General features: G+C 44.5%; 1 protein-coding gene across 2 annotated transcripts in view; it reads right to left on the bottom strand.

The window, feature by feature from the left end:
* Positions 1 to 25,911, bottom strand: part of hectd1 (HECT domain containing 1) — a 167,895-nt gene that overhangs the window by 79,629 nt on the left and 62,355 nt on the right. For both annotated transcript variants that reach the window (XM_083632869.1, XM_083632870.1), the window contains exons 11-22: positions 16,690 to 16,831; positions 14,796 to 14,966; positions 14,368 to 14,590; positions 12,519 to 12,782; positions 10,934 to 11,010; positions 8,711 to 8,845; positions 7,661 to 7,807; positions 5,911 to 6,005; positions 5,484 to 5,589; positions 4,706 to 4,840; positions 1,188 to 1,327; positions 49 to 261 (exon numbers count right to left, since the gene is read on the bottom strand). In XM_083632869.1, the coding sequence (XP_083488995.1) occupies positions 49 to 261; positions 1,188 to 1,327; positions 4,706 to 4,840; positions 5,484 to 5,589; positions 5,911 to 6,005; positions 7,661 to 7,807; positions 8,711 to 8,845; positions 10,934 to 11,010; positions 12,519 to 12,782; positions 14,368 to 14,590; positions 14,796 to 14,966; positions 16,690 to 16,831 (1,848 nt within the window). The remainder of the gene's footprint in view (positions 1 to 48; positions 262 to 1,187; positions 1,328 to 4,705; positions 4,841 to 5,483; positions 5,590 to 5,910; positions 6,006 to 7,660; positions 7,808 to 8,710; positions 8,846 to 10,933; positions 11,011 to 12,518; positions 12,783 to 14,367; positions 14,591 to 14,795; positions 14,967 to 16,689; positions 16,832 to 25,911) is intronic.

Here is a 25,911-nt window from a genome sequence, read left to right as displayed (position 1 = left end):
ATTGTTTACACAAGGGCCATGGTATTACAGGTGCATTTGTTTTCTGACCTGGCGTGTCTGAGCGTGTACGCGGAGGGGATCACCCACAGCCCCAGGTCGACAGCGAACCAGGCGTTCTTGTCGTCATTGGTGTGACAGTTGAGGGCGGAGCTATCGCGGCTCAGGATGTCCTCCAATCGGCCGTAGGGGAGGTTCCGCCCCTCTGATGATGTCACCACCACCAGGCCGTAGGCGGCGGGGTTCACCCACTCGTAGGCTGTCCTGCAGCAAACACAGAGCACAACTTTTTTTTTTTTTTTTTATCCCATTTTCTCCCCAATTGTACTTCGCCAATTATTCCCCCTGCTGCCCCCGGTCGCTGCTCCACCCTGTCGATCGGGGGAGAGCCGAAACTAGCACCATGCTTCCTCCGACACATTAGCAGTAGCCAGCCGCTTCTTTTCACCTGACAGCTGGAGCCTCACTGGTAGGACGTAGCACGTGGGAGGATCACGCTATTCCAACCAGACCGACCAGAGGAGGCGCTACTGCAGCGACCAGGACAAATACCCTCAAACCGGCTTCCCTCCCGCAGACACAAGCCAATTGTGCCTGTATGGACGCCCGACGAAGCCGGAGGTAACGCGAGGATGTGAACCTGTGCCCCTCGCGTTGGTAGGCAGGAACTTCACCGCTACACTACCCGGACGCTCACAGAGCACAACGTTTCAACTGACATCAACATGAAGAACAATTCACATATCACTGCTGTCTGAGAAGGTTCCCACAGATACTTCTCCTCTGTCTCAGGATCACACTATCATGTTCTTCGTGAAGTTCTGCAGAGGAATGTAGTTTGTTACAGTTGAATTGAATGAGTGAATTAATGTCAAGACCAAGGGTACAAGGTGAAGGAGTGAAATTATACGCACATCACGCAGGTGCAAGGCTATAGCAGCAACAGTTGTCAATGAAAATAAGGTAGAGCCTGTGCACACTTACTCCAAACCTCGTTGTTTAATGAAAAAAACTCTACCTTCTTTTCAAAGACCAAAGCTACATCCATACGTTTTCAAACAGCATTTTAAAATGAGAATGATACCCCGTCTACACGAGTGTTTCAGAAATCATGTCCGTCCATACCAGCACGCCTGAAAACACATACCACATGTGTATGTCAGTGGAAACAGGAAGTGAAAGTTGCTTACTTGGCGTTGGTTCCCACCCAGTAGACGATGCCGTTCTCATCAAAGTCGTGTTGGTGTCGGAAGGTGAATGTCTGACCCTCCCTCAGCTTCCTCACAAAGACGAATGACGAGCGCTCAAAGTCGTACCACTGCTTCGCCACCTGCAGGGGGCGGTGTTAACAGAATTGATGTACCATTATGTTTACAAAGAACTTGAGTTTTCAATTTTTCATAATTATTTGAATTCTGTTAATGCTTTTAAGCAGTGCAACTGCTTCTATAAGTTACTTTGTGTGTAGGAGCACAAGATGTAGTCACCTGAAAAGTCACCTGGAAGGGGTTATTATCTAAGATGTGTGTGGGGGAGATCTGGTGAGTGATGTCACTCAACTGGAAATGATGTTAGGCAACTGCTCGACTGTGATGTCATCAGTGATGTCTCTCGAGCAAGTGATGTCACTCGGGCAGTTGGGGGTGTGTGTGTGTGTGTGTTCAATGCATTTCCTCAACTGTGACATCACTCGTGCAACTGTATTAGTCACAATTTGTGACGGAAGTGATGTCAGTCGGGCAGTTGTGCGTGTGTGTTGAATGCATTTGCAATTGCTCAACTGTGATGTCACCCGAGACTTGTGTCTGGATCGAGGCAACAAGGAAGAGGGTGTGTGTGTGAAGTGATGTCACTCAACTGGAAATGATGTCATGCAATTGCTCGACTGTGATGTCATCAGGCAGTTGGGATGTCATCAATGATGTCACTTAAGCAATTTTTTTCTACTTACCGTAAATTCCGGACTATAAGACGCACCGGTGTATAAGCCGCGGGACCAAAATTGACTATTTTTTTCTTCTATAAGCCGCACCGGTCTATAAGCCGCGGGTGTTTTGATGTTTAATTACCATATGAAAGGGTTCGTGCACAGAGAGGAATGTCGGGAAAGCGATGGCTGTTTGGGGAAGCTCCCATTTATTAACATTTCAACAAAACAAAACAAAAGTCAGGTCACTAATCCCCAGACAAAATCACACAACAATAGGCTATATGTGCAGCAAACCTGTAACCAGAGAAGTCAAGTCACTAATGCTCGTCTTCCTCTTCTTCCTGCGTACTGAAACCACCAAAGTCCTCATCTTCAGTGTCGGAAACGAACAGGTTCAGGGTGGCTTCGTCAACCACTCTCCTCTCTCCTTCATTGTCACTCAAAACCAACGAACTCCTCTTCATCTATAGCTGTGTTTCCATTACAGTTTTTCGCAAAAGAATTGCGATATTTCTACAACTTCGACAATGTACAATTGCGACTTGTAGGCGTTTCCATTGAAGTTGCGTTTGAGTGATTCCCCGTTGCAGCAGCTGCCACAGTGATTACGCACGGGGATCTGCCCCATATCCCGTCCCCTGCATGCTCAAATCCAACCAATGGTCAATGGAAATCCCAACATGAAGTTACAATGCATATAAACGAGCCTGATTATCAATTCAAAAGAAAATGAGTCGCAAAATGTTGCTGGCTGCGTGAATGCAGTCAGCGCGACAGGCAGAGGAAAAAAGGTAGCCTAATAGCCTACAACTGGTCCGATTTAGAGATGGAGGGGGGAAAAGGCTGATTTGGTTCTATAATTGCACCTGAAACGTGTGCAATGTATTAGCCTACTCACAGTCACTGTATTCACTTCAGACAGCACCACCGCACCAGTGTGTGCTTTTCATCCTCTCATCTCGCCGCTGTGCCAAATGCGCGCACACAGGCAGCCTGCTGTCACCATGGACCGATTTCTGCCATTAAACATTATCTAATTTGCCCGGCTACGCTTTTGCACAACACTCGTCTTTCTGCTAGGTAGCGTTGCTTCAAAGTTTTCCACTTGCTGCGGAGGTTTTGACACGGCTATCGAACCTTACTTACCAAACTTATTTTCCGCTCCTTTTCCAAGGGATAATATGGGTCACATGACGTGCAAATGCGAAAAATGTGTTTCCATTACACTTTTGCGATAAACTGCTATATCGACACGTCTGAAAAACCACCTCATGATCATCTACTGCTCGTTCTCATGCTGTCGAGAACGAGCAAAGCTTTTTTTTGGTGAAAGAATCCTCCAGGGCGCTTCTTGTTAACAGTCCGAGTGAGTGGCAGGTCGAACGTCAAAGGCACTTCATCCATATTTATGATCTGCTCCGGTTCGATGGAATATTCCTTGATCTTCCTTTGTGTGAATTCGCCGAAGTTTGTGATTTTCTCCTGGTAGTCGGGGGAGGGAGTTGATGGGCTTGTGGCCGTTTGCTTACCGTAATTACCATATGTAAGTGGTCACGCACAGAGGGGATTGTCGGGAAAGAGATGGCTGTTTGAGGAAGCTCCCATTTACCGTATTACCGTAACATTTCAACAAAACAACATAACACAACACCACCGTTGTTTATTTTTACAGTGCACACAGTGTCCGCGGTGTGGTGAAAAGAGGGCAAGAGAGGAAATTAAAACAGAAGTGGATTTATAGTTAGAAAGAGTGCTAAAAAAGAGAGATTTTTTTTTTTTTTTTTTTTTTTTCTGAAAAAATCCATAGATAAGACGCACCGTTATATAAGCCGCAGGGGCCAAAAAACGGGAAAAAAGCCGCGGCTTATAGTCCGGAATTTACGGTAGTTAAAATTGGTTAAGTGGTGTCTGCACCGCTTACTTCAACACCTGGGTGTGATTTTTCATTTATTGAAGTGTCACAAGAGTAAGAGTGATGTGGTTGTGATGTCAGAGTGATGTGGTTGTGATTTGATTTGATTTATTTCTGGGTAAAAAACAAATACAAACATCACAGGATGCAGGTATTGCCCAAAGGATAGCACATCAAAGTATTTACACACTGATTTCCAATGTGGTCCTTGGTGTCAAGACAGTACATCGAATGACATACAGTACATGCAGTCAGTAAAATCTACAAAAATCACAAAAAAACATAAAACATAGACGACAATATACTCTAAGAAATAATAGCTCTAATCATTAATTGAGGTGATGAGGTTATGATATCAGAGTGATGTGGTGACGTGGTTGTGACGTCAAAGTGATGTGGTTGTGATGTGGATGTGATGCCAGTGTGAAGTGGTTGTGATGTGGTTGTGATGTCAGAGTGATGTCAGAGTGTGTTGATGTGGTTGTGATGTGGATGTGATGCCAGTGTGAAGTGGTTGTGATGTGGTTGTGATGTCAGAGTGATGTCAGAGTGTGTTGATGTGGTTGTGATGTCAGAGTGTGTTGATGTGTTTGTGATGTCAGAGTGTGTTGATGTGGTTGTGATGTCAGAGTGTGTTGATGTGGTTGTGATGTCAGAGTGTGTTGATGTGGTTGTGATGTCAGAGTGTTGATGTGGTTGTGATGTCAGAGTGTGTGGATGTGGATGTGATGCCAGTGTGAAGTGGTTGTGATGTGGTTGTGATGTCAGAGTGTGTTGATGTGGTTGTGATGTCAGAGTGATGTGGCGATGTGGGAGTGATGTGGTGATGTGATTGTGATGTCAGTGTGATGTGGTTGTGATGTCACCATCTTCAGCAGGTACTGCTCCAGTGACTCCACAGTAGCGAGTGGCTCCATCTTCAACATGCGTCCGGTCCGGTCGATCAGCGCCGTCTCCCCCGGCGCTCGCTCCAGACGGAACCGCAGACGTCGCGTCAGGATCTGGACACCATGTGTAGTATTTCAGTTTGGAATCTGTTTTTTTTTTTAATCAAGTTTTTTCTGTTTTTCATTATACTTGTCCAATTTCCCCTGCTGTCCCGGTCGTTGCTCCACCCCCCTGCTGAGTTGTAGACTAGCACATACTTCCTCCGATACATGTGCAGTCAGCAGCCGCTTCTTTTCACCTGAGAGTGAGAAGTTTCACCAGCAGGACGTAGCGCGTGGGAGGTTCACGCTATTTCCCCCAGTTCCCCTCCCCCCGGAACAGGTACCCGACCAGACCAGAAGAGGCACTAGTGCAGCGAGCAGGACTCTTCCCCCACTGGCTTCCCACTCACACGGCCAATTGTGCCTGTAGGAACGTCTGACGAAGCCGGAAGTACTACTACCAAGGATTGGTAGTAGTTATGTCTCCGCGGTTACGTCTACACTGTTATTCTAATGTGGAAAATAAAGACAAATGTGTCCAGAGGTCTGACTGGACGTCTGACCAGAGTGTGAAAGTGACGAGTCAGCAAACAAGCCCAATCAATAGTGTAGCTGCAGATCAATGCATAAATGTGATGGGAGACTCTGGCCCCACACACAGCCAATCAGAGCAGAGCAACCCCCCCCTTCCCCCACAACACACACCCCTCCTCACCTGCAGGTTGTAGGTGGAGCCTGGCGTGTCATACAGGTGCAGAGGAAGACGCTCGATGGACTCCAGCACAGCGATCAGCTTACGGATTAAGGCCACGGCTGGTCGGCTACAAACGCATCAGATGTAGAAGGTCAAAGATCAAAGATAATGTGTGTGTGAGAAGTGAACTGCATGGCTGCTCATACTGTGGCTAAAGCTATATTGATCAGGATTATTACTCTTGATCAGTTATTAGTTATATTTTGTTGCACTCACTCTTGGCATCTTCTGTCAACATTTTGGGTATTTTCAACTGCTTTGAAAATGAAGTTACGGTAAATGTTTCAACATTGACAATATTCCAGTATGATCCTGTTTCTAATGTTTCTACTGGTTGTTGATAGTAAAGTGCAGGAGGTGATTGATTGGGGATTGATCCATTCATTACCTTTCGTCGTCTTCGTTTTCGCTGAAGGCCGCTTTAAAGACATTGATCCTCTCCATTAAAGGCTTACAGTCATGTTTCAGCTCCAGCTCCACACTCTACACACACACATACACACACACACACAAACAAACGTCAACACTGTGGACCAACAGGCTTTACTGCAACTTTAACACACATATACCTGTATGTACACACACATGGTGCAAGGCTCCAGACTAACTTAAAGGGATAGTTCTGTTTGTTTGAAGTTGGGTCCTATGAGGTACTCTCATACAGTCAGTGTACTGGGTAAAGCACTCTGGATGCATCGCGCACCGAGATAGGAGAACTGCACTCCAGCTGCAACAGGCACAGAGAGCTGTCTGCTGAGTGTGAAGGGGGCCATGAGCAAAAACGTAAAAAACAACAGAAAAAATACATTAAATGCTTCCATACTGCTCACCTGGCATAATCCAAGTCTCCACAAGCCCTGAGATGCCAAGTTGACTTGAAAAGATGTCATGTACACCCTGTTTTTAGCTGAAATCGTCACTGGAGCTAGCAGCTGAAATTACAACAACTAGGGTACAACCTTGCTATAGTGACGATTTTAGCGAAAAACAGGGTGTAAATTACATATTTTCAAGTCAACTTAGCATCTCAGGGCTTGTGGAGACTTGCATTATGCCAGGTGAGCAGTATGGAAGCATTTTATGTATTCTTTCTGTTGTTTTTTACGTTTTTGCTCATGGCCCCCTTCACACTCAGCAGACAGCTCTCTGTGCCTGTTGCAGCTGGAGTGCAGTTCTCCTATCTCGGTGCACGATGCATCCAGAGTGCTTTACCCAGTACACTGACTGTATGAGAGTACCTCATAGGACCCAACTTCAAACAAACAGAACTATCCCTTTAAGAGTCCCAGCACAAAATCTATGGGCACCAGCACAAAATTTAAGGAGTACGAGCACAACATTTAGGAGCACCACTTAAATTGACATGCAACGCAATACATAATTTCCCCCCCCCCATTTTAAAGCAGAATTCCTGTTTTTTACACCCCAGACATTATTTCCAGCTTAATTATCTATGTGACGGACACTCGGACAGCAAACAGAGCAGGCTGTCGGCAGCACGGGAGGTTCGTTACATAGCTAATTCATGTTCTCATATTTATATAACAACCAAAATGAACCGCAATGTGACAGAAAATACGTTATTTACAATGTGAACGATGTATGCCCCGTTTACGCCCATTTTGGCCAGTTCCAGGACTCTACTCAGATCTGAATATCTTCTAGGGGGATCAAAATGACACCAAAGTTATTTGGGTGAGTAAAACATCATATTATAAGCTGGAAATAAGGTCTGGGGTGTAAAAAACAGGAATTCTCATTTAAGTGTAGTACTGACAATGCTTTGGTAATAGACTATTTACAAGGGGGTTTTCACCCTCTGCTTCCTCGTCGTGAGAAGCACACCCCTTAGTTGTGATATAATTACCATATACCAGGGCCTGTCGTGAGCTATTGCTTAATTATTCACTGTGAGCAGGAAACCTTCCGTCCACCGTTTGAACAAACTAACACCTCTCCTTAATAATATTTGGCAGTCGCATTGGTGCTCCTCCTAGTTATAAAATGTAGTAGCCGTCTCCAAAAGTGGTCGCACAATGTGACTAAATGGTTGCAGTCTGGAGCCCTGTAGTGGTGGTGAGGTAGTGATTGTAACGAGGTAGTGATTGTAACAAGGTAGCCAGGTGAGCTGAACTCACGTTGTTGAGCACAGTGAATAGGGCCTGCACCAGGCCGCTGCTGCACATCTCATATGGAGAGATGGTGTTCTCATCCTTCAGAACCACAATCAGATTCTCCAGAGCCGTCTTCATTAGGTCCCGCCATGTGTTCTCCCCCTCCACACACTGACAAACAACAACAACAACATGACTGCTTTGAACTGGAACTAATCCAACACACTCGGACAATATCTTAAGTCTAGCTGAAATGGCATTCCAGAGTATTTAACTTCCTTATTGTGACATATTTCCGAGTGAAACGTGGATTGTAAGCGGGACCAGAGATTGGGCGGAACTTGATTGGACAACATGCCACTAGAGAGACAGGACAAAATGCTTAGGGAGTTTGATTGGACCATTGAAAAGTGGGTATGTCACTAGAGTTAGAACAAACCAAAATGGAGTATGGCAGCGATGAATTGTATGCTAGCCTCACTAACATTAGCCTCCATTCAGTTGCAAAGGACTACCCCCCGAGGCAGAGGATGACTCCTGGGAGTTTGTGACTTCCCCCTCCGCAGAAAAATCAGCTAGTTAATGTTAGCTCTGTGTCAAGATGGAGAATGACAGTTGAAGATTTATTGACAGCTGTCAAAATTTGATAGTACTAGCTGACATAAGCACACTGTAGATTTCATTATGAATTAAGACATGGTTGAATGTTGATGTGAAAAAACAAATACATTTGAACGTTCTGGGATATTGTTAAATGGCAACTAAGCCCTCAGAATTCTGGCAGACCTGCCTCTAATTGGGATTTAAAAAATGCTAATGAGTCTAAACCCCGTTGGGCACTTTACAGTAAATCGTGGACTCAATAGAACTGTTTTCTCTCCCAATGGCCACTCCGGGGCTCTGTATGTTACATGGCTTGTTATATTACTTTCTTTTACATTGATCCCCGTGTGCTGCTGCTGTTTAAGACTCAGCTGCTGTCTGTCTCACCTGCCTGCCTGCGTGTGTGTTTGTGTATCTGACCTGTGTGTGTGTGTGTGTGTGTGTGTGTGTGTGTGTGCGAGTGTGTCTGACCTGTCTGTGTGTGTGCAGCTCCCAGGCAGACTCGAGCTGGGTTGAGATGTTCCTCAGGGTGACCACCACCCCTCTGGGCATGCTCTCCACAGCCTTGAAGTGGTCGTCGTACAGCTCTCTGGCCGAGCTCCGAACCTTCAATTAATCAATCAATCATCAATTTTATATTTATCAGGGCCTGAAATTCGGTGCCGGATTGCGGGTATCACGCCTATTTTCTGCAATTCCCGCAGATTTTGAATTTATAAAGCGGGACTATCCCGCATGGGTTGGTGGGGGCCGAATGTCTACCGTAAAACTTCAAATAGTAGCCCGGGCGTTTATTTACCAAAATGTGTAGCCAGACCCGGTGTCTATTTGGGACCTGTGTTTAATTCTTTTTGCACAAAATTCTTGCTCAGCAAAGTTTGGAAATAGTATCAAATTGTTTATTTAAAATTAATAGTACTTGGATAAACTAGAACGACCTCCGCCATTAGTTAATTCTTGAGTCCAAATCGCCATTTGAGGCAAATTGGAAGAAATCTGTCAAGGCACTCCTGAGATGTTGCATTACAGAGCTTGGAAATTGGGTGTGTGAGGTCACAGTGACCTTGAACTTTGACCTTTGATAACCAAAATGGAATCAGTTCATCCTTGCGTCCAAGTCGATGTTTGAGCCAAATCAGAAGAAATTCCATCAAGCTGTTCTTGAGATATCGCGTTAACGAACTTGGGAATGGCATTCGTGAGGTCACAGTGACCTTGAACTTTGACCACCAAAATGTAATCAGTTCATCCTTGAGGCCAAGTTAATGGTTGAGGCAAATTTGATGAAATTCCATCAAGGCATTCCTGAGATATGGCGTTAACAAGCTTGAAAATGGCGTTGGAGAGGTCACAGTGACCTTGACCTTTGACCACGAAAATGTAATCAGTTCATCCTTGCGTCCAAGTCGATGTTTGAGGCAAATTTGATGAAACTCCGTCAAGGCATTCCTGAGATATCGTGTTAACAAGCTTGAAACTGGCGTTCGAGAGGTCACAGTGACCTTGAGCTTTGACCACCAAAATCTAATCAGTCCATGCTTGAGTCCAAGTCGATGTTTGAGGCAAATTTGATGAAATTCCGTCAAGGCGTTCCTGAGATATCACGTTAACAAGCTTGAAAATGGCGTTCGAGAGGTCACAGTGACCTTGACCTTTGACCGCCAAAATCTATAAGATCATCCTTGAGTCTAAGTCGATGTTTGAGGCAAATTTGATGAAATTCCGTCAAGGCGTTCCTCAGATATCGCGTTGACGAACATCGGACGTACGGACGGACAACCCGGATCCATAAAAATACAGTATAGAGATCTGGTTTGACCGTGCCACCTGCTATTTGGTGTGTGTTTTTCAGTACACTAATTGTCGCATGCAGCAGCCAAACAGCCATATTTCAAACAATTAACATGAAACTACCGCTCACATTCAGTTGTTTGTGTTTCATTGGAAAGCAGCAGTTTGATTAGCTAGCGAGTAACGGTAAAGTTTGACTGACTGACTCGACAGAGTTAGCCAAGTTAGCTTGCAGCACGGGGCAGAGTCCTGCACGGGTCCAATTTTGCAAACCCGTGCCCGCCCAGACCCATCAAAAGACATGTATGTTAGGGTTAATACTCCTGTCAGTGCCACTGACCAAGGCAATGGCAAAAGAACTGGAGTTGGTCCACGGGCGCTGCACTGCGGCTGCCCACTGCTCCTAGTTCTAGGAAGGTTCGTAGTAGAGGATGGGTCAAATGCAGAGGATGAATTTCCCCATGGGGATAAATAAAGGATAACTTAACTTAACTGACCTGCACCCGACCCATTACCTGTGATTAATAATCACACAAGCTAGACACACAGTCGCTCACTTTGAACCAAACTGCCACCGTTTCACACAGGAGGCAAAAAGCAGTCTTTCTGGCTGGGACCTGTAATGTTAGCATTTAGCAGCAGCTAACGTTAGCTCAGTAACCGAGATGGTTCACAGCATAGCTACTTCCATCAGTAGACACGGAAAAAACAACATTTATTGTCAAACAACAATAAATAAATCAGTGCGTTGATTATTGGTAGACACGTCCCTACCATCCCTACCCAAATCTACGCCTATGACCCTATCTAAAGAACATAAGGGGAGAATTCCCCCCCATCTTGCAAAATTTCAGGCCCTGTTTATGTACCAAATCATAACAAGAGTTATCTCAAGGCGCTTACCTTCTGCTTAGTCTTCTCGAGCTTCGACTTCAGCTTCCGACCTCGCTTCCCCGTCCAGCCAGTCACAAACTCTGAGCCTGAGACACGTAGAAAGACAGATAAAGTAAGCATATTCAACTCCCATGTTGATAAGAGTTTTAAAAACTTTGAAACTTAAAAAGGTAGATTTGCAACAGATTAAGAAATGTGCGATTAATTGCGATTAACTACGGATAATCACGATAAGTATTTTATATACCGTATATATATATATATATATATATATACCGGTATATATATATATATATATATATAAGTTTCTGAGGGTGGAGAATCTGGAGATGATGCGTCACTTCTCCTCTTCTCCTCACTACGCTGAATTCAGACACAATCCGTCAAGACGTATAATAGTCCAGCTGTAGTCCGTCGGGGTGGGCGATCTCACTTCACCCCTCCCCTTTCTGCCTTCTCCCCTTCAAAACAAGCATGTGTGCGAGCGAACCAGGAAAAGACGAGTGCTGAGGCAGGCAGCTTTCATTGACAAACTAACTGGATGATTTTTATTGAGAAGATTACAGATATACAGCCACATTTTTTTGAGAGAGAAGAGAAGAGTGAAACAGAGCTGTGTGTGTGTGTGTGTGTGTGTGTGTGTGTGTGTGTGTGTGTGTGTGTGTGTGTGTGTGTGTGTGGGGCGTCTAGATTGGCCAGCGGAGCATGACGTTGGGCTGCGTCTGACCTGTCTTCTTCTTCTAATGGCATTCCAGCAGACTGGATGCCTTGGGGCAGATTGCTGCCTCTCACAGAATATTACAGTCTCTGCTCTTTTCTTCTTCTGTGCTGTTTTACGGCAGTTGGCATCCTTTGTTGCATTACTGCCTTCCATACGCCATCGGCTTCACAACCGCAGACACGGCCAACTCTAGATCAGGACTTATCCGACCATCCACTGAAAAAGCTTCAGCCAGGAAGGATTTATTACATCACTGATGACATCACAATTGCTCGAGTGACATCACTGATGACATCACAATTGCTCAAGTGACATCACTAATGACATCACAATTGTGACTGAACCACACCGCCACCACAGACAGACACCGCCACCCGGAGGATCAGAAGGGGAGCGCGGACAAGTCGGAGATTATGGTTCAAGAGGAGGGACAGAATCTAGGGAAACAGTGGATGGATAAATCCGGAAAGAGGCGGCAATGCAACATAAAGGATGCCAACTGCCATAAAACACCACAGAAGAAGAAGACACTGCAACCCACTACATACATATATATATATATATATATATATATATATATATATATATATATATATAATATACGCAATAGAGCCCGACCGATACTGGATTTCTGGGGCCGATGTCGGGGAGTAAAAAGAATCCGATATCGATATACATAGGCCGATATTCTTACATTATACACATTATATTGCATTTTTTTTATGAGCCCTCAAATAGCAAGCACTTGACTTATGGCGTGACTTGAGATATGTAATGTAGGCAGGATATTTTACAGTTTAACAATTACATTTATTGTACAAAATGACATCAATGCAATGAAACGTGGAAGGAATTAGTGTTTGTTTGACTCACCCAGCGAGGTTTCAGCGGTGAAGGAGTGCTTGGTACCCCGGTTGGACTCGAACACAAAGCCGGGCAGGTCTTCCTTCAGGATGGTGGCCTGCTGGCCGTCTGAGTTATGGATGGCGATCTCTCCGTCCTTCAGGCAGGTCAGACTCCAGTTGCCCACCGTCAGCTTGGTGGGACCCAGGCTGGACAGGATGGGTTGGCTGGAGGTCACCGGCTTCACCTGACTCCTCGCCCGCTGCAGCTTCTCCAGAAACTCACTCCGAGACTCTGAAGAGGGGGGGGGGGGGGGGGGGGGGGGTGTAGGTGGGGAGGAGGATTAAGAGGTGGTGGGAGGAAGTTGGGAAAGATGGTTGCTTTCTTCAGGGTTCCCACACATTTTCAGGGATGAAATTTTAAGACTTTTCCACGACTTTTCAAGGAAACATAATAGAATTCCAATGTAATTTGAGGCGGTGACTCTGAATCAATACCAGAAATTATTACTACACTGGACAAATAGGACATACCTCTTAATTGGATCTTAGTGCTTGAGAGTCACTGCATCACATTACATGGAAGTGTTACGGTCTGTTAGGTGAGAGTAGGCAGTATCCCCTTAGCTCATATATGATAATGTCTACTTATATGTTTTCTGGCTGATTTATCATTGCATGAAGCGTATGTACCTGAGTGCAGCCGCTGTGTTGATGTGTTGAGAGTGGCTGGATATGTCCACATATTGTAGCGCACCCACTACAGAACATGGCTGCGATGGACGCAATGTAGCCAGTGGACAGCTAATGTCTGTTTGTGCCCTTTTTTGGATTACGTTCTATGTGCAGGGAGCTGAATTCCGTGCAATTCGGCACAGCGCCACCTACTAGCAACATAAAAAGTGGTTTATCTTGAGAACCGTTCATCCGATTGACTTCAAACTTGGGGAGTGTGCTCCTGGGAACTCGAAGTAGTGCAGTGCTTTCTTGCAATTTGACATAGTGCCACCTATTGGTAACACAAAAAGCAGTTTATGTCGAGAAACATTTGTCCGATTGACTTCAAACTTGGGGAGTGTGCTGCTCGGACCCCGATGGAGTGCGGTGCCACATTTCATGCAATTTGGACTTATGCATAGTCATAGTGCCATTTACTGGCAACACAAAAAGCTGTTTATCTCGAGGACCATTTGTCCGGTTCGACTTCAAACTTGGCGGGTGCGTTGCTGGGAACCCGTTACTGCCCGAAAAAATGGCAGTGGTAAACTTTGTGCAATTCAACCAATAAGATCACAGCTTTCACGTACTTCATACTTCAAGTACTGTATACTTCCGGACTCATTCCTGCGGTTCTCTATTAGGTATCGAGTAGAGATGCACCGATATGAACATTTTGGCCGATGCCGATAACCGATATTAAGATTGCCGTTATGGCCGATAACCGATATTTACCGATGTCGATATGATCTGTATAAAAACACATTTCTATGATAATACAATTTTGTACATACTGAAAAACACATGTAAACACTGAATTTGAAAAAGTTATACATTTCTTTATTTAAAAACATTTGTAAAAGCCCATAAATCATAGATTTACTGCATTATTTCATCTCAATGTGAAGAATTTGGCTGATACCGATAACAGATATTAACATTGCAACATCGGACCGTTACCGATATGTTAAAAAATGACTAACATCGGCCGATACCGATATGATTGCCGATATATCGTGCATCCCTAGTATCGAGTATCGTGATACTAAACTTGGTATCAGTATTGAAGTCAAAATGTTGGTATCGTGACAACGCTAGTGAGCATGTGTGTACGCATGTGTGTGTGTGTGCGCGTGCGTGTGTGCATTTGTTTGCTTGTTTACCGGAGCTGTCGGACCCGCCCTCGGGGCTGCCGGAGCTGTACATGGTGGCCAGCTTTCCATCCAGGATGAACCTGAACCAGCCATTGGAGCCGTTGGAGAGCTCAAGCGCTGCGGCGTCTGACCAGACGTACAGGCAGTCCCGCCCCCTGATGATCGACCAATCACGCCAGTGATACGGCTTCCCCTGCTGCACCTCCCGCGCGTCCTCCTGAGACTCCTCCTCCTGTGAGACAGCAGTTTTTGTGATTGCTGCGTAGGGGTGTGACATATCCTATCGTTATCGAGTTCATTATCATATCATCAAAAATTCATATTGTGATATGCGTGAAAAAGGTTTTGCGATATTTGGAGTTTTTTTAGAATTTTGCAGCATCTCCACTCATGTTTTTTCAGGCTTGCGCCCCCAACCCAACCCAACCCAACCCCACCTTGTCAGGCTTGGCCTCGTCATCGTTCTCGTCGTCGGAGGCGGGGCCGGCCAGCGTGGACACCTTGTTGATGACTCCCAGCCGGGCCAGCTGGTCCAGAAACACGTCTCCTCCTTTATCCACCAGGTCCCTGATTATCTGAAGAGACAGCAGGTGGCCCTCATCATCATCCTGAGGGAGGGAAGAGAGGGGGACGGGAGACAGAGGGGGGGGGAAGGGGATAGAGGGGGAGAGAGAAACGGAGAGAGACCGAGAGGGCAGAGAGAGAGAGACACAGAGAGAGAGACAGAGGGTGGAGAGAAGGAGAAAGAGAGGGAGGGGAGAGAGACAAAGAGAGCGAGAGAGAGACAGAGAAGGACAGAGAGGGAGACAGAGGGAGCGAGAGAGTTGTTAAAAAAAATCCTCCGCTATTTATTTGGTCCAACTGAAAAGTTATAATATGGTCTCCCCTGATTCTATAGCTGAATCGCTTGGTTTTATCAAGTAAACCTCTTTTTAAGCAGTGCAGACACTTCTATAAGTGACTATGTGTGTTTTGTGTGACTCTGTTTTTATGTGTTTTTGTGCCGCACAAATAGCAGCCTTGTGTGGCACAAGAACCCTGGCTATAGCCTGCTATCAATTGTTTTTAAAGGGATAGTTCCGTTTTTTTGATGTGGGGTTGTATGAGGTACTTGCATACAGTCAGTATACTACATGCAGTAGAATGCAGCCGGCGCGGTCCCAGTTTGGAGAAATTGAGACCGGCTGCGTCAGACAAGTAGAGCTGTTTGCTGAGTGTGAAGGGGGCCATGAGCAAAAACGTAAAAAACTGAAAAAATACATAAAATGCTTCCATACTGCTCACCTGGCGTAATGCAAGTCTCCACAAGCCCTGAGATGCAAAGTTGACTTGAAAATATGTCATTTACACCCTGTTTTTAGCTGAAATCTTCACTGTAGCCAGGTGGGGCAAGAGGTGGGGCTGGTGTAAATGGTGTTTATTCATATCAACTTGGCATCTCAGGGCTTGTGGAGACTTTTATTATACCATGTGAGCAGTATAGATACATTTTATGTATTTTGTCTGGGTTTTTTACGTTCTTGCTCATGGCCCCCTTCACCCTCAGCAGACAGCTCTACTTGCGTGACGCAGCTGGTCTCCACTACAAACTGGGACCGCGCCAGCTGCATTCTACTGCATGTAGTACACTGACTGTATGCAAGTACCTCATACAACCTCACTTCAAACAAACTGAACTATCCCTTTAAGCTCAATAAACACAGATCTCATACATGACTGGAATTTAATCCAATTGTCCGGGAAACTGAAATCATGCCAGACACGTTGCACCGTTTTTCTCTGGCGGAAACGCTGGTATGTATATGAGGGTGTTTGCTCATGTGCATGTGAGAACACATGGATACCCGCCAGTACTATATTTATCTGTATACACGAACTGTCAGTAAGTTGTAACTGAACGCAAGTTGTGAATCATAGACTGTACCATGTAGCACAGGTTAGATGGAGTGCATTATTTGTCCACACTGAATATTATGCATCATCGATGCAATCCGGATTGCAGACCATTATTGATGCTTTTTTTCTTTCTGTTGGTTTGTGGTTTTGCTAATCTATTGTCTTTTTCCATGTACAAATATGTGAAATGCTCACTAAAAACAATGTTATCACAGATTGACTGTAGAACTGATGGATGGGAGGACCGGAACTGTTCTAGTCTCTGATCAGATTCTGGGCTGGATGTATCTGGTTTTCCCAACCCAGTGTACAGTGTGGACTCTCCAGTCCAGCAGAGCAGCTTCACTTCTCAATCATGCAAGTTGTTGTTGCAATGTCCAGGTGTGTGTGTGTGTGTGTGTGTGTGTGTGTGTGTGTGTGTGTGTGCACGCGTACCTCCTGGTCCAGCACAGTAGCCGTGATCTCCACTAGCACAGTGGGAAGGTTGTGTCCTTGGCTCTCGCTGTCACACACCTCCTTCAGGAGAACCTCAGAGCTGTAGTGAACCATCTTCCTAATCAGAGCCAGGCTGGCTTTCCTACAGACACACAGACAGGCAGTCAACATACAGGCAGTTGTTTAAGGAGAATCAGCAGTAGCTGTTCTGGAGTCTCGTTTCTAACACCCATCAGACTTTTAGCCCCACTCAAACTGCCCCCCAGCCTGGGCTTGGGCTACAGTCTAACCATGATTTGCCTGATTTGTCTAATGATGAATTGTCGGTTTGTGAGTTGTTTCAGTCTAGTGCTCGTAGTGATTTGCATGGCATTATTGTTGTCGGACCCTTCTCTCGTGCATCTTCCTCGCCATGCCAAGAGCCCCGAGCAGTCATACAGGGCAACTTGGTTATCGTTTCTGTTGGAACTACTTTGCCTGTTGCCCCTATTATTACTATGAGTTCTGTTGATTTTAAATCTCCACAGGAGAATTTCAGGCTGATGGCCTGAAATTTCTACAATTAAATGTCAGGAGTCTTCTGCCTAAAATGGATTTTATTAACGTGCTGGTTAATGATGCCGCCTGTGACGTACTTGTCATTTCAGAATCATGGCTCCTTCTAAATCCACTTTGATTGACATTGTTCTAACCAACAGACCACTCAAATATCCTCAGTGTGGTTATGCTCAAGGCATTAGTGACCATTGCCCCAAAGCTTGTGTTAGCGGTGAGAATGTCATCATCTCAGATAAATCAAAGATGTGTGATGCTTTTCACCACCATTTTGTAGCTTCTGGTCATCTGTTCCATAGGCTTTCATCCAGTGCAGGACCCTTGGGTCACACTCATGACCCGGAAGCTGAGAATTAATTGAACCCCTCCCCCTTTTGTTGATAGATTTTCATTTAGACTGGTAAGCGACTATGAGGTCTTTAGGGCACTTTCACAATTGAACACTAAGAAGTCAAAGGGTGAGGATTACCTTGATCCATATCTCCTACGTCTTAGTGCTCATTTGGTTGCCTCTCTCCTTGCCCACATATACTGTATATATATTTTATTTTATTTTATTTAGCAATTTAAATTTTTTAGAACACAGAAAAACAAACCAAAATAAAACGAACAAACTCAGATACAGTAAAAGAAAAGAAAAGAAAGAAAAAACAGACATACACTAGTGCCACCAGTTACATACAGCTTGTAAATATAAATAAATTATGCTTGTAAATATATATATATATACATATATAAATGAGTGGGATCCCACACGAGGGAGAAAGACCGGCCGGGCGAGTCACCCATCACCCCTAACCTCGTCAAGGTAGGCCAGAAACGGGTCCCAAATTGTTTTAAATCTTCCAGATGAGTTGGTCCTCAAGAACCTGAGTCTCTCCATTCGTATAACAGAGATCATGTCCGCCAAACACAACTGAAAACAGGGTGGAGTGGGGGACTTCCATTTCTGCAGAATGAGTTTCTTGGCAACAATTGTCCCCTGTGACAGAGACTGCTGCACAGCTGTAGGGAAGTTCAGAGAGGACTCCGAGCAGCCGAAGATGGCGAGTTCTGCCTCCGGCTGAAGGGTTATTTTGTAGGCCTTAAGAGTACCAATCAAATATTTTGGCCCAAAATCCAGTCAGGACCAGAAGGCATGAGACAGAGTGCCCTCCGACACCCGACACCTGTCACACAGCGGTGAGACAGACGAGTAAATCTTGTGCAATTTCTGCTTAGAATAGTGAAGACGGTGAGTAACTTTAAATTGGATCAGCTGGTGTCTACCATTAACTGAGCAGAGTTGTTCCTTGCCCACATATTTAACTTAACATTTATTTCTGGTGAAATCACATCTGTATGGAAGACTGCTCGGGTTGTGTCACTGTTCAAAGGGGCTGACCCAAGTGACTTGAACAACTACCATCCTATCTCTAAATTGTGCTGCTTAGACAAGGTAAATGATGTATCATGTTCAGTCCCTATACAGACCAAACCCCAGATTTTAGAGGAGTAGACATTGGGGCGTTGGGTAGGGATGCACCGATCGATCGGCACGTGACCGGAAATGGCCGATTTTCACGTGATCGGCCTCGATTGGTGATCTGCGCCGGTCACTCTAAATAGCCGATTCTGTGAGCCGATTTTCACGTGACGTGCGCGCACCCCAAAGCACCGAGACAGGCACCCAGCCACCACACCACACACGCCAGCATACCTTCCTCGTTGTGGAATTTTTTCACCGTCAGTGGAGTAGACAAAGCTCGCAGTTTGTCACACATGCAAGTCGAAAAGAAGCTCAGCTGGAGTCCAGTCTGAGCGGCTCGCTTCACCTCACTGGCCCCCCTCTCTCTGCTCTCTCTCCCCGGGAAGCAGTGCTGCTGCACCCGGCCACAGCACACAGCTGGCTTGGCGAGGTGAACGTGAGCATTGTGTCCAGTATGACCATTCCCCGACCTGCCTTCTCCATTCCACATCAGCGCTGCTGCCTCAGCCTGTCAGTCATGTTGTAACGTGGATACAGGAGAGACTATTTGTTTCGTTTTGCAAATAGAACGACGGACATAATAATAAAAATGCATCGGACTCACAAGTGTGCAAGGTTTTCTGTGCGTGACGATCTTTTTTCGGATGGCAGATTTAAAAAAAACGCATACGAAATTTCGGACAGTGTGTAAACTCCGCCTGATATTCAGACTGAAGATCGTTACTGTAACTCATAAACTCATTTCCCCTCTACTCAAGAGGACTGGTCTGGAGCCAGGCTATAAACTCCTTGTCCATGGATCATTTTGATGTTCTGTTGCACCTGTTTTCTTTTGGAAAAGTAAATTCAGATTCAGATTCAGATTCATTTATTTAGAAGATGGGACATTGCACATTAATGGACAGTACAGCCGTACAGTAAATATGCCAGGTTTTAGCCCAAGGGCTAGTTTCCACCTGTAGTCCCATGGCAGGTTGATGTAATCTTGAAAAGAAAGAAAAAAAATTTTAATAGTACAAAAAATGAATAGTATAAAAGGTTAGTAAAACATAAGGTGAGTAAAACACACAGAGCATGCAATAAAACATAACAGACAATATGTTAAAAATGATCACATTGTTGGTTTGATCTGAGCCACAATTTCAATTGGCCTTTAAAGGTGGCGAGACTAGGGCATTCTCTAATAAAAAGAGGTAGATTATTCCAGAGGGTGCTTCCCATGTAGGATAAGGTCCTCTGGCTAAAGCAAGTTTTTCTAAAGGGGACCTCACAGACCTTGTTCGTGATGGCCCGAGTGACACGGGTCGAGTTGGCGGTCGAACGATATTTGATGAAGTCAGCTAGAGGAGGCGGCGCCAGTCCATGTAGAACTTTGTATATTAAACAGGCAGAGGTGAAATTTCTAAAGTTCTCAAAACTTAGCATGTCATATTTACGTATGACATGACAGTGGTGATGAGAAAAGGGTTTTTTATCTAGTATTTTCAGGGCTTTTTTATAAAGTAATTCGGCTGGTTTGAGAGTAGTTACTCCTGTCAACGACCAGCTATTTATACAATAATTCAGATGCGAAAGGATCATCGAGTGTAAAAATAAAAACGCAGCGTCTGTGGACAGACAGTTCCTTATTTGTCTGAAGTTATACAAGTGGAATTAAATTTTTTTGGAGATCATTTTGATGTGGTTGCTGAACGTTAGGTTGGAGTCCAACATCACGCCTAAGTATTTAAACTCGTTAACCACAGATAATTCCTCTGACCCCAAGAAGACATTGGAGCGCGCAGGTGCAATGTTTCTTTTAGAAAAGAACATGCAAACTGTTTTTTTTGCATTCAGCACGAGACAAGATTTAGTTAGCCATGCCTGGATATGAGAGAGAGCTGAAGATAAGACACGTGCCGCCTCCCCTGGGTTTTTAGCCCTTGTGAAGATAACTGTGTCGTCAGCATAAAGCTGAACATCTACATTAAAACAGTAATCAGGAAGATCATTAATGTACAAAGAAAAGAAAATTGGCCCCAAAATTGACCCTTGTGGACAGCTCAGGTAAGGGGAGCTGACACCGCCAACCACAGTGCACTGCTCCCGGTGAGACAGATATGATTCAACCCATTTAATGGCCGCAACAGAAAAATTGAAGCTGGACAATTTAGAGAGGAGCACACTGTGGTTGACGGTGTCAAACGCCCTCTTAAGGTCGAGGAACACAGCTCCCACACAACCATCCCTGTCCAAGGAGCCTTTTATTTTCTCCAAGAGCAGGACCAAAGCAGAGTCAGGTGAGTGATGTGGACGAAAACCAAACTGCATGGGGTGCAAGGGGGTCTGGCTCGTCTCAAGAAATTCCATAAGTTGTTTAGCAACCCATTTTTCAATGATTTTAGAGATTATTGGCAAAATACTGATGGGTCTAAAGTTGTTCATGTCAGATTTATCACCAGCTTTGTAGATTGGGGTAACTGAGGCCAGTTTCCATGCCTTTGGGACGGTTGAGTGCTTGATGGATAAATTAACTAGGTGCATAATAGGTGGCGCTAATGTCTCTTTATTTAACTTCAAGAAGCTGGTGTTAAGACCATAAACATCTTTAGCCTTAGAGCTGTTCAGAGCACTAATTATATCAATGACCTCAGGTACAGAAATTTCCTGGATGGTGAAAATTGGTACTCCATTGACTGTATTGATTGATTGATTGATTTTATTTGGTGAATGTCAACAGACAATCACCGAGGATAAAAACACAAGAAAGCCTCAGGCTTATTTCCATTGCATGTGGATACGCCAAACTGTTTCGAGATGTCATCAATAGATTTGATAAAGAAGGTGTTGAGTTTTTCTGCCAAGGTGACAGGGTTGCTCACCAGCCGGTTGTCGACCTTTAATTCCATAGCTTTAGTGTCCTGTTTCAGTTGTTTACCTGTCAGTTTATTAATATTTTGCCAGATTTTTTTGCTGTTCCCCCTTGCACTTTCCATAACAGTGATAAAAAAGTTGGCTTTAGCCAATGCATTGACAGCTGTGGGATATAGGCCATTGGATTTTATTTAATTTTTGTATTCATTGTATTTGCACAAAAAAGCTCTGTCCAGTAACCTGGAACACTTTTATTTTGAGATGTGTTTGAGTGAGATGGTCCTACTTCATGCAAATGATAAGAATTGTTATATGAATCCTAATTTTCAAACAAAGTTACAAAAACGTTTGTGTAAGCTGTCAATTGTTGTTCTTAGAAAGAAAATCGGAATCGGCAAAAATCGGTATCGGCAAGTCAGACTATTCAAAAATCGGAAATCGGCCAAGAAAATGGCAATCGGTGCATCTCTAGCATTGGTTCTTGCTGGGTCTTGCTAGTGAGTGTTCAGTATCTACAGTTTTGTCTTTTATTTCAAATTTTTAAATAATTCTGTAACCAGTATTTTTACTGCCAATTTTTATATAAAGCACAACTACAAATTCCGGACTATAAGCCGCGGCTTTTTTCCCGTTTTTTGGCCTTTTTTGCCCCCTGCGGCTTATATAACGGTGCGTCTTATCTATGGATTTTTCCAGCAAACGGCCACTCGGGAACCTCCAAAATCTATGGATGTTGGTATGAGGCAGAACGAGAGCAAGACAGACATTATGAGAGCGAGACCCTGATTGGATGATGTTGCAAAAAATGTGCCTCGCGACCTGATTGGAGCACTGTGCCACTACTCTCTCTCAGCCACTACGGTAAAACACCCTCCCTCCTCCCTCGCTCCGGGGGGAAAAAGGCAGCGATTGAGCTTGAAAGACAGTCTGAATGAAATTGAATGTAACATTCCCAATTCTATGTATTACATTCTAAAAAACTAACAGCAACATTTTGGAAGGCTAAGCCACACAACTAGCTCGTTGTAATCTAACATCATGCTTCAAAAGATGGAGAACTGGCTGTGTTACGACGATGGCGGCGATTGAGCCTGAAAGCCATGTCTGAGACAGTAGCGAGACAGGAACAACAACAGCAGCAGCAGCAGCAGCAAAGGATCATGCACAAACCCGAGACGAAAGGGACTGTCCGTCAGGGCGCGGACGACTGTGTCAGCAACTCCCTCCCGACTACCAGGAGAAAATTACAAACTTCGGCGAATTCACACAAAGAAAGATCAAGGAATATTCCATCGGACCGGAGCAGATCATAAATATGGATGAAGTGCCTTTGACGTTCGACCTGCCTCTCACTAGGACTGTTAACAAGAAAGGTGAATCGTCCATCACGTTGAGAACCACAGGTCACGAGAGAACGAATTTCACTTGTGTTCTTGGCTGCACAGCAGCTCCCGCCGATGGTGATTTTTAAGCATCTCACAATGTGTGATTTTGTCTGGGGATTAGTGACCTGACTTTTGTTTTGTTGAAATGTTAATAAATGGGAGCTTCCCCAAACAGCCATCTCTTTCCCGACAATCCCCTCTGTGCAGGAAGCCTTACATATGGTAATTAAACATCAAAACACCCGCGGCTTATAGACCGGTGCGGCTTATAGAAGAAAAAAATAGTCACCTTTGAAGGTGCGGCTTATAGACCGGTGCGCCTTGTAGTCCGGAATTTACGGTAATTTTTTAGCACACTTTTTGACTGGAACTTTTTACGTTTATTTGTTCATTTGGTCAGGACAGTACACATTAATGAACAGTTACCTATACAGTCATCTATATGATAATAGTAAATATGTCGGATTTAGCTAAAAGCTAATTTGCATCAGTAGTCCTCAAGACATAAAAACATACAAGATAAAAGACAACATCAAACCAGGATATGCAGCTAAACCCTAGTAAATGTAAAGTTGTCCATGTAAATTTTTCCCGCCATCCACTCCCCCCAGCTCCCCTGGTTCTGAATGACCACCATCTAGAAGTGGTGCCGTCAGTCAAGGTCCTTGGCCTATGGATCCAAGAGAACTTAAAATGGGACCAGCAGGTCAACCAAATGCTTTCCACTGCCAACCGTAAGCTGCATGTCTTGCGTAGACTTAAACGCTTCGGTGTAGGCAGAGCTGATCTAGTGACCATTTTCAAAACATACATCCGACCCACCATAGAATATAGTACTCCAGTGTGGCACTCCTCCCTATCAGCTTTCCAATCCATGCAGTTGGAGAAAATCCAAAAAAGAGCCTGTCGCATTATTCTGGGCCGGGAGTACGAACACTACCAGCCCTCCCTCAGTATCCTCGGCATCTGCCGATTCTCGGAGAGAAGAGAAGACCTGTGTCGGAGTTACGCTCACCATGTCCAAAACTCCCACCTGAGAAAACTCCTCCCCCCCTCCAATGGCTCTGTCTCTGGCCGCAGCACAAGACAGGCCAGTAAGCTCCAATCTATGCGAACAAGAACTGAGCACTATAGGAACTCCACCATCCCCTACCTGAGCAGACTTATAAATGAAAAGTAACAATTTTATATTCTAACCCCTCTTTTTAATGATGTTTTGTGTTTGTGTGGTTTAACATTTATAATGTAAAGGACATGAAATTCATCTAGTGTGAACTCGATGCAATATGTTCTTGAATAAACTACTACTACTACTATCAAAACACAATACAGTAGAAAAAATCCCATTAGAAACAACAACAATGTGGCCAAATGGACATAATAGTGGTGCGTTTAAAGTTAAAGTGCGCAGGATAAAAGTGCAAAATTACAAAAGAATAAAGTGCAAGGGTAGAGCATACGAGGGCTAAAATAGTTATGGTTGGTTATGGTTGCAGTGTTGATTTATTTTGAGCCATTCCTTGAGGTTTATTTTGAAGGTTGGATATGTGGGGCATTCCCTTATTGCAACTGGGATACTGTTCCAGATTTTCCCACCAGTGATAGATAGGACATTGTTACCGAAGGCGGTGCACCTGCGGCAGTGTAGGAAATTAAAAAAATATTTTGGGGGCAACTTTTGCCCCCACTGTCTAAAAACTGGGGGCATTTACAAAATTTTGGGGGCACTTTGAAAAATAGTAATTAGTGCATAAAGCTGCTAAAGCATAGTGTAAAGAACAGCGCTGTTTGTATGTTCTTCATCATCATCTTCTGGCAACCAGCTTGCAGGTGCTGAGTGTGTGTTAGAGATGGAAATTAAATTAATTGAATGAAAATGAAATTATCAAAATATTGGGGCAATTTTTGCCCCTGGATAATGATTTTTAGGGGCATTCTGAGATTTTTTGGGGGCATTCTTGCCCTTGCCCCTGGCTAAATTCTTACACTGGCCTGCAGTCGCAGTCTCCTCTCTGGCAAGCCCTGGTGGTCATGCCTTCTACGGTTAAGCAGTAGTCGAAGTGGGAAAAAACCATGGAGTGCAACATTGTCAGTCAGTAAATTTCTGATCTACCTAAAGTTTGCGAGGTTATATTTGACTGAATTAATCATCTTTTTGATGTGTTTGCTGAAGGGGAGTTGTGAGTGAGTCCAGGATGACTCACAGGTATTTGAACTCGTTCACCAGGGCGAGCTTCTCTCCTTCCAGAAACACGCCAGAGTGTCTGACATTCATTGGTTCTTTGTAAACATCATACAGACAGTTTTTTGTGTGTTTAAAAGAAGACAGGAGTTCGTGAGCCAGTTCTGTACATGGACCTTCGCTGCTGGCTGCATTAGCTGCGGCCGTGAAAATTACAGCATCGTCCGCGTACAACTGTGCATGGAAATTGCTACAGGCATCAAATAAATCATTAATATATAAAGAAAAGAAAATTGGTCCGAGTATGGATCCTTGGGGGACCCCTACTGGACAGTCTAGGAATGGGGATTTGACACCATTGACCACCACACACTGCTTTCTGTTGGAGAGATAGGATTTCATCCATTTGAGTGCCTGGGCCGAGAAGTTGAAACTGGACAGCTTGGCTAGTATACTACTCGGTGGTCAACAGTGTCAAACGCCCTTTTAAGATCAAGGAAGACAGCTCCAACACAACCATTTTTTATCGAGAAGACACTTTGTTTTTTCAATAAACATACTTATAGCCGACTCTATGGAGTGGTGAGCGCGGAAGCCAAACTACATTGGATGCAGCGCGGTGGGGCTGTTGTTGAGATGTTCAATTAGTTGCTTAAACACCCATTTTTTCTATTATTTTGGAGATTACAGGGAGGATGCTGATTGGTCTGTAGTTTTTAACATCTGATTTACTCCCAGATTTAAAAATTGGGGAAACCGTGCTCACCTTCCACGCAGCC

This window comes from Poromitra crassiceps (assembly GCF_964638095.1).
Source record: "Poromitra crassiceps genome assembly, chromosome: 3".
Classification (NCBI taxonomy): Eukaryota; Metazoa; Chordata; class Actinopteri; order Beryciformes; family Melamphaidae; genus Poromitra; species Poromitra crassiceps.
This window is presented reverse-complemented; position numbering and strand designations above follow the sequence as displayed.